The sequence below is a fragment of the Perca flavescens genome, chromosome 21 (genome assembly GCF_004354835.1).
Source record: "Perca flavescens isolate YP-PL-M2 chromosome 21, PFLA_1.0, whole genome shotgun sequence".
NCBI lineage: Eukaryota > Metazoa > Chordata > Actinopteri > Perciformes > Percidae > Perca > Perca flavescens.
Window position 1 is genome coordinate 20,198,782 of NC_041351.1, and position 9,148 is coordinate 20,207,929.

The 9,148-nt window shown below is 40.7% G+C and overlaps 1 protein-coding gene across 1 annotated transcript; it reads right to left on the minus strand.

The window, feature by feature from the left end:
* Positions 1 to 981: 981 nt before the first annotated feature.
* Positions 982 to 6,583, minus strand: csdc2a (cold shock domain containing C2, RNA binding a). Its single transcript, XM_028568191.1, has 4 exons — positions 6,409 to 6,583; positions 2,967 to 3,330; positions 2,675 to 2,797; positions 982 to 1,515 (listed from the first exon to the last, which is right to left on the minus strand). The coding sequence occupies exons 2-4, from the start codon at positions 3,158 to 3,160 to the stop codon at positions 1,353 to 1,355; spliced, it is 480 nt and encodes a 159-aa protein (XP_028423992.1). The 5' UTR covers positions 3,161 to 3,330; positions 6,409 to 6,583; the 3' UTR covers positions 982 to 1,352.
* Positions 6,584 to 9,148: the final 2,565 nt, after the last annotated feature.

Genomic DNA, 9,148 nt, shown 5'->3' on the forward strand with positions numbered 1-9,148 from the left:
TATTTTCACAGTCGTTTGCCGTGACGTATGGAACTTACAGGACTCCCCGATGTTCAAACCTTCCAGCTAAAAATCAGCATTTCATCTTCCTCAGCTTGACCCTCCTCTTTAAAAACTGAATCGGGCAATTCTTATTTTCCTTTAATCGGCTTATTTTGACCGCTGACTTTAAACATGGTCTTCCTGATCACACGTGCTTTGTAACATTTCAAATCAAGCGCTCCAGTACATCTACAGATAATCACTCCGTCCTCTGCCCGTTCTTCCCTGAACTTTCCCTCCCTCTCCAGCTTCCTTCCCCGACCAAAAACCCTCTGGCCTGGTTTCTCAATGGCAGACCCACACACGATATCCAGCTATTGTCTCTACCACCAAGACCTAAGACCGTCATAGGAGCTGGCTCCAATAATACTGGATTTCTACACTTGCCAAGTACACAAAGTACAGTAGCGCTAAGTTAAGAAGGAAAAACATTCCTTATTTATAGAGCTTCATCGCAGCTCTTGAGGCCGAAACGCATTAAGAGCTATTTGGATGCTTTCCAGTGCAAGTGCATTTGGCAGCCAATGCACTAGCAGGGTTGTGTTGTCCCTGAAACCACCTTAAAACACTTCTGTTTTCTGAAGGCAGTGAGATGAAGACAGAGCTGAGCAGCTGTTGCTTCCTTATCATAAACATCCGAGAGGGTTGTTACAAATGTCATTTTATTTCCTTTTGATTCTGCTGTCAGGCAACCACTAACGTCTGTCTTTGTAAACACAGACACAACATGGCTGTACTGTACATTTTTCATAAGACTTTTGACAGTTGGAATGTAATTTGCATCAGTTTGTGGCGTGGTTGTAAAAAGAAGGAAAATAAAAGCAGGATTGAGACTCTGAACTCCATTGACTCCTGTCTGTAGTGTGTAAATGGAGCTTCGATATAGCTGAACTGGGTCAAACGTGCTCAAAATGTGATTCGGCCTCTTCAGCATCCTGACTCGTTGGAGACTTTGCTTCCCCTAACAAACACTGATTTTCCAACTTCAATATACAGTTCAATCACCAAGTTCTGAACCTTAACTTTCAAACCCCAAACCAAAACATTCAAATGATGACCGTCAAAGAAAAACATTCACACATATACTGTACATTCAAAGCTTAAGTTTAAGCCCTAACCCTCAAACTCAAACATTTATCAACACCATTTCGTATCCGGGCTGCCTCAGGCCAAATTCAGCCGCACGCCCAGCTCCGATCCCTTTTCCCTTGACCTGGTCCCACACCTGATACAACCCGAAAAACAATAAACATAAAACTAAATCCAAATCCCCCTTTGCCATTGCAGCCTTTGCAACCTGGAGCGCAGCTCTAGGAGCTGATGATCTGACCTGACCAGGTCTCGTGCTTGGTGCCTGGATACAGGTGGGTGAGTACCACCTCGACAGCCTGGATCTTCTGGTTCTTGGGAGGGATGGGGCACACCTTGTACGTGACCTCGTCCCCTTCCATAGGCACGTACTCTCCATCAATGCTGCCCAGGAAACACAAAACTTTCATTCATCACTCATTCATGGGCAGTGGCTTATTTTCAAATGTAAAGTCTGAGTCTAAGTCTAGAGTTGGCACTGTCTCAGCTACAGGTACGGCAGTTTAGCGCAGCACTTCCATGAAGGTGGGGAGCTTGCTAGAGACCGATGATCAAAGTCGATGCAACAGACATAAAAGGATCCTGACTTTTAGTCTCTAGGTCAAGTCCTAGAAAACACTGGATCGTACACTTCCCCTAATGCAACTTACGATTACATTTACCGGAAAAAAAAGCCGTCTTTAATACCGTCAATTCTCACACGTCGGTAACACTTTACTTGAAGGTATCGACATAATCGTGACATGACACTGTCATGAACGTGTCATAAACATTATAAACAAGTCATAAACGTTTATGACTTCTGTCATTAAGTGTCATTCGGTTTTTGTCAAGACAAGTTTACATTGTTTGGGTTGTCTTGATTATGACAAGTTGACATTAATCAAAGTGACATTACCAGAAGTTGTCTTGATCATGATTTGTTGACATTACATTTGTTTGGGATGTCTTTGTAATGACAACTTGATATCAACCAGGATGACATTACTAGAGGATGTCTTTGTCATGACAACTTGACATAATGTCTTCCTGTTTAATGTCAAGTTGTCTTAATAAGGACACTCCAAAGAAATGTAATGTCAAGTTGTCATGACAAAGACATCTTCTGGTAATGTCATCCTGGTTCATGTCAAGTTGTCATTACAAAGACATCCCAAAGTAATTTAATGTCAAGTTGTCATGACCAACACAACTTTTGGTAATGTCACTTTGATTAATGTCAACTTGTCATAATCAAGACAACCCAAACAATGTCAACTTGTCTTGACAAAAACCCGTAATGACAGAAGTCATAAACGTTTATGACTTATTTATAACATTTATGACACGTTCATGACAGTGTCATGTCATAGTTATGACAGTGTCATGTCACGATTATGTCGATACCTTCAAGTAAAGTGTTACCCAAATGTCTTTTATGTTAAATACACTGTTCAGTGAGTTAACGGTTCAATTATTGCATTCTACATAGTCCAATCAACTTCCACAAAACCATTCAATGTCATGAAAACTCCGACAGTGTAAACTAAGCAAATGCACTCACTCAGAGATGTGGACGAAGATGTCCTCTCCGCCGTGAGAGGGTCGTATGAATCCATGACCCTGAGACCTGGAGAAGTTTTTACACACTCCTTTATATACTGGACCTGATTTGGCTCGCACTGTCCTGCAGAGAAAGAGAGACACATAGAGAAAAGAGAGGAAGAGAGACAGTGCATCAGACATTATTTAAAAGTATGGTTCTTAAGCTTTTGTATCTCCTTAATGGAACAATGACATGACATTTCTGGATTCTGGTTGTGTGGCATTCATTAACCATTTACTCTCCTACTCACGCTGAGTATGTGCGGGTGCGTTTGGTGGGCAGTGGGCTAGGCAGCTCTCCAGGCTGTGGCGGTTTCCTCTCCCTCTCCCTCTCCCAAACCCGACTGCCCTCCCTCAGGAAGGGGAAGGAGAGCTGCAGGGGGGTCCGGGGGGAGGTGAGTGGCAGCGGGTGGTCTGCCGGCGAGGAGGCATCGGGGTCTGACATCTTGATTGGATACAGGTTGGGATTCTGTTATTTTTTTCTTTCTGTTTTAGGGCTCCTCCGATGGTGCACAAGCAAGAAGAGGAAGGAGGGTTACACCTCCTGCATGGCAAGAGGGTGTGTGTGATGGTGGGGAGACGTTCAGAGAGGAGGAGGAGTGGAAAAATAATACCCTGCATAAAAGAAGGGGGAGCGAGAGAGAGAGAGAGAGAGAGAGAGAGAGAAAGAGAGAGGTTGACAAGGACATACACAAACTGCAGGTGTACATGTTGTGGTCAGTGATTCAGTTCAACTGTGTGCTTGGTGCAGCTGCAGATGTCTAAAAACAGTTATTAACTACCTGTCCTAACTTATTTACTCACACTACCCTGTTTCCAAATGCCTGCAGAAATTTAAAGAGGTAAGTATATCACTATACTGGAAATGTAAAACAATTCATGACATTTTCAAATATCTTGATATTTCCTCCGGCTGGTGGATCCTTAGGGTTTTCCTATAACATGCCGACTATCACGCTGACACTTTAGTAAATAATAACAGATGAAACCGGCTCCCTCCAATTATCACGTAAGCTTTTAGAAATGCACATAGAGTCGGCTATTGCCTTTTTCTCCCAACATAGGCACGCACATTTATGGTGGCAGCTCACTGAAATCTCCAAATATGGTGACTTTGAACATTTCAGATAAACAGAAGGATGAAATTCTCCTTTAAGAGTTCAGACAAATCTCGTACTTCTTGGAATAAATAAACCATTAAAAAAAAAAAAAAAGTCCAATGCATAATCCAACAATGCATTGCAATAAAGGTAGCAAACTTGTGCACTTATAATGAAAAAAAACAATAGATATTGTTAGACAGTGATGACCCATTTTGAAGAACTTATTGCCCAGTACTGATAAGGTGACTAATATATTGTGGACCCTTAATTGACAGTCTAACTCAAAATACAGCACGTCCTCTGACTGCTTTGCATTCTGGTCCTTTGAGGCACTTGTCCTCAGTGCGGTCTTACACAACGGATTTCTTTCACTGTATGAATGTTGTGCTAAATAGTGAGTCTGAAAAGGCACCCGTGCTCTTTGATTTTGAATTACAGACACCAAAACTGCTTTTGAATTTAAAGGCTTCCAGACAGACTCCATTGTAGCTGTGTGTGTGTGTGTGTGTGTGTGTGTTTGGGGAAAATACATGAAGTTGTCACATTATAAGAACAATTAACCACAAACAAGACTCAAGACATTGGCTCTGAGAATAATCAAGAGCTGATTTCCAGCAGTGTAAAAGGGTTTCAGAGTGGATTCTTTTTTTTTTTTCGTTATAGAAATAAAAAAGCTGCTGTCAGAAAAATGAGACTAGCACTATACTGTGATCTTGCTGGCTTTGAAAAGGTCCCAAGATGTTCTAAATAACAATCCTGCCCCCCGGAGGGGGGGGCTCAGCTCGGTTCGGCTCATCACGCTTTATTATATTAAAATCCCCACTGGCACAAGACTGACATCCATTACAGGATTGCTCTTCACAGTGTGTATTCAAACAACAAGCTGCTCTCTGAAGCGTTTCTAACTCTTTTTTTTTTTTTTAAGGACGAGTGAGCTCTGTCACCGTGCCATGACACCAACCCAATGATCATGTTGTAAGTGGGAGTAGTGGTGTGTGTGTATCATTAGCTGGCTCGTTGTTTTGACACTCAGATACAAAAGGCTACAGGGCATTGTTCTGCAGAAGTTACACTAAAACCTACTACACAGAAGCAGCCACTTCCCTGTGAATGTTAGTATTAAAGTGTCACATCTGCGGGCTGAATGTTTGACAAAGACCGATGAGTTCAGTGTGTGTCAGAGCCAATCCCACAGGCTTAGTTCAATATCACGCTCTGCCTCTCTCGCTGTCAGTCTAAATATAGCAGTGTGTGTGTGTCTGTTTAATAATTGTGTGTGTGATAACATTCAAAATGTTGCATGTGTTTCAGGAGTAACAGGTTAAGTATGCCATATAATTCTTATATAGCCGGATAGCTTTTATAAGTAGTGTAAGACACTTTCTGAATAAGTCATTGTGAGGGAGATATTCTTCTATTCTTTGTAAATGTTCTGCAGAGCCATTTCAATATACAGTAACTGTATGTTTAATGAACCAATGTCTCCTTGAAAATACCTTTTGGGTATTATTCTTTGGAAAAAAAACAACCCATATGTCCCTATTAAATGGATTAAAAGAGAGGATTAGAGGAGGGCAAATCGCAGGTTGGCTTCTGCACATCCAAATAGTACAAGAGTTCAAAGGTCCCCAGCATCCCCACAGGAGTGGCTTTAATGTTCCAGTTTATAAGATTGTTAGCGGAAAGATTCTGCAAATGGCTGATGATGAGGGTTTTTTTTATCCTCCTGGTATCATGTTGGATAGTGTCAGTGCGGCGATGATGAACACACACACATCTGTCATCATGGTGGCACAGGGAAGAGAGAACTAATAGCCATGACTGATGGATGACAAGGCATAAATATGTCGCCTGAATAATTCAGCAACTTGACTGGTTTGAGCTCCTCCTCCATTTCCCCGTTTTTATCAGGGCCCAGAGTAGGCCAGCAAATGGACTTCTTTAATGAGTCTGCTGTGCTTCTGTGTCAGATGAGCTGGTGAAACATTTAATCGGGGAGGGTGGGACGGAAGAGAGCTGGGGGAGCGCTTTGAAAAGACAGACAAAAGGCCAAAAGCACCTCCCTGTGAAACCAGGGCACTGTGGCTGTCTGTACTCCTCTGCATCAGCATGGGAGGCACGTCAACTCCTCCACACACACACACACACACACACACACACAGCCTGTTTTTAAACTTTAAATACAAATAGCTTGTTTTATGGTATAATGTGTTTGAAAGTGAGGCTGGCAGCGCCTAAATAATTCACTACAAAATAAAAGCCCTTCATGCGGGTTGCTTCCAGAACATTCTCACGTTGTGGCAGCTTGAGACAAGAAGGCAAGAGGGATGCTCAACTGATGCCAAAAAAATGTGACACCAAAATACGTTCCGGCATAAATATAAATAAATAGCCTATGTAGGTAGGCTATAACATTTTTGGTTGAGAGGTTTCAAATCTGTGCTCTGAGTTAAAGACTACCACCCGGCATGTTATCACAATAGCCTACTGCCGTGAACCGTCGCCGTCAGAGAGAAAATAAAAAGGCTTGGATGTGTAAAGCAACAAAATCACCCACAAACCCGATCGATTTAACCATTAGTCTACTTACCGTAAAAGCGCCGGTCAGCTGTCAGTCAGACGCGATATGGCCCCGTGTTTTTTCAATGGTGAAATATGAGGCAATTATGCAATTAAATCCGGCGAACGCCGCGGGGACATGTGGAGAAGAAGTCAGAGGATCTTGGTATGGATGCGGCGCACACAGGCGGGATGGAACAAGCAGCAAATGAAAAGGAGGCAGCAGAGACGGGGCGGGGGTGCGGGGTTACTGGGCTAAAAACACCACAACAGTCCCTCTTTGTTCTCCTCATGGATGGAACCCTTTCTGGATGGTTTTTATCGGCGTGCGAGGCTTAAGTGGGTGTTGAATGGACTTTATTTGGTTAAGACATGTGAAGCTCTGTAGACCTATGTCCTACAAAAATAAAAACCAAAGTCAAATGAAGGCCTACTTTTATTCTTTTTAAACCAAACTTTATAAAGCTACGTAGCCTATACTTTACTTTCCCTTATTTCTCCAGTTCAAAATATTTTTTATCTACCCTGTCATACTAGGCTATACAATGTAGTAATTTTGACTTTTCTTTCCCTTTCAAACGAGATACAATCATTGTATTACAGGCTGTGTCTGATAGCTTTGGAACCTTCTGGCATCCATCCTCCTTCCATTCACACTGTCAAAGGTCCACTTCCTTCCCTGATGACATCATTTTTAGTTGTGGAAACTGCCATCTGCACATTTGCCACCATAAGGGTTATATATATATATATATATATATATATATATATATATATATATATATATATATATATATATATATATATATAGATACTTTGACTTTTCAAAGTTTATAATGTTCAAATCAAATACTTTAGAAGCTAAGTTCTTTGGCTAAATGGAGAGAGTTAACATTGTACAAGTTGGCCACCTGTGCAGAATACAGGGGTGTGGAAGAGACATTTGGCGAGACAGGGGCCATACGATTCAAGCTGTTGAACCAATTCGCACTGGATGGGACCCATATCCCAATCCTTCCCCCATTGGTGGATACCAGGATTATTGTCATTTGAGTAACATGTTCGCTACATGACAACTTATTCAGCAAAGCTGTTTCCATCTGGCGCATGAACTTGTTTTCAAAAAAGGCAAAAACCACCTCAAGCGTGAATTTTGCCGTTTCCATCGACGTTTTTTAATGCGATACTTCAAAATGCACATAGAAATACGTTAATGGAAACATTACTATTCATTCATAAATTAATTTACATTTGTATTACTGAGGTCATAGTTAAATGTGTTGTAATATTGAGGGGTGTTTTTTCAATTTTTTTGTCCTTTTTATATACAAACATATGAAAGCCCATTTCAGCCAATGTGATGACAAAAAAGATCCTGTCCAGTCATAATAATGAGATACTATCACATTATTATGAAAAACTAAGTTATCATTTTGAGGAAGTGAAAAAAAGATCCGGTAATTACAAGATCTTTTTTTCCAATCACATTGGCAGAATTAGGCTTCTATACTTACATGGCAGGGTCAGAATATTAGAAATCCCTCTTAATATAATATAGTTCAGCACAATACATCAGCTACTAACTCAATGCTAAAACAGTCAAGAAAAACCAAACACTATAGGCATCTTTAAGGTAGCCTATATAGCGGAACTGTTGTATTGCATCATTGCTTAATAAAGTGACCACTGAGGTGTGAAGTTTCAATTCCTCACATTTATAATATATGTATTTATTATATTACAAAGTGAATTAAGAATGTAATTCCTTTGCACTTAAACACCTTTAACTTATTTTTGTAGAAAACCATATCTGACACAACTTTTGATTCAGAGTATTTTTGATTTCTTAAAACGTGTGTGGAGGGTTTCTTTTAGCATACAAAGTCTACAGTATAAACGAATGCTTACTGCTCTGATATTGTATATTTGTATAGTACATATTGTTGTTATACATGTTGCAGTTTTCCATTTTCCTCTTTCTACTAAGCTGAAACTGTGGAAGTTCCCCCGTTTAAATAGTTTCCGGAACATTTTGTCTGAAAGAGCTCCGAGCTACATTTTTTTTTACACAGATTGGATAAGAGGATGAGACAAGTGTCTTATTATGGACGGATGACAACATTCTTGGACCGTGATAATGAACAAGAGGTTAGGCATGTGTAGAAATATGTAGCTCTTTAGACCGGTTTCCTATCCAGTTTATCCTACATCTCCTCAGATGATCAATAGTAGCAGTGCCATCAGCTCAGGCATTACCTTTTGACATATGTGTACTAGTTGTGGGCTACGTTCAAAGCAAATCAAGGCCTGCCTCTTGACAAGTCACACTACAAAGAAAGAGCTCAAAAACAGCATTGACTCATTCTCTTATGCAGGATTTTAGAAATCACATGCCAAATGCAAACGTCCAGACAGGCAGAGGTGAATTATTCAGTTTTTCCCCTTTTGTCTGGATGTGTTAACACATCTGAGCTGTTAAGAACCGGTCACTCCAAACAGGATTCCTATTCATACATTTATAGAGATGATAAGACATGTGATCTTTAACCTATTCTTTCAAAAGTTTGCAATAAGCCTGCTTACTGTAATAAGACCGACATGATTTAAGAACAACCATACTCTAGTGCTTGGTTCATTTGCTCAGGTTTATCCTACCAACATTGTACATCATTTAAATTAACTAAGTCAATGGATCAGTTCTCACCATCACCCTCTACAAATAGCACCAACTCAACCGTAGACAGATTGTAGTCAAATCAATGGAGCCAATG

Coding starts and splice junctions, on each gene's coding strand:
- csdc2a (XM_028568191.1), bottom strand. CDS start 3,160: ATGTCAGACCCCGATGCCTCCTCGCCGGCAGACCACCCGCTGCCACTC. Junction 2,798..2,966: donor CGCACCCGCACATACTCAGC/GTGAGTAGGAGA, acceptor CTTTCTCTGCAG/GACAGTGCGAGCCAAATCAG. Junction 1,516..2,674: donor ATCTTCGTCCACATCTCTGA/GTGAGTGCATTT, acceptor TTTCCTGGGCAG/CATTGATGGAGAGTACGTGC.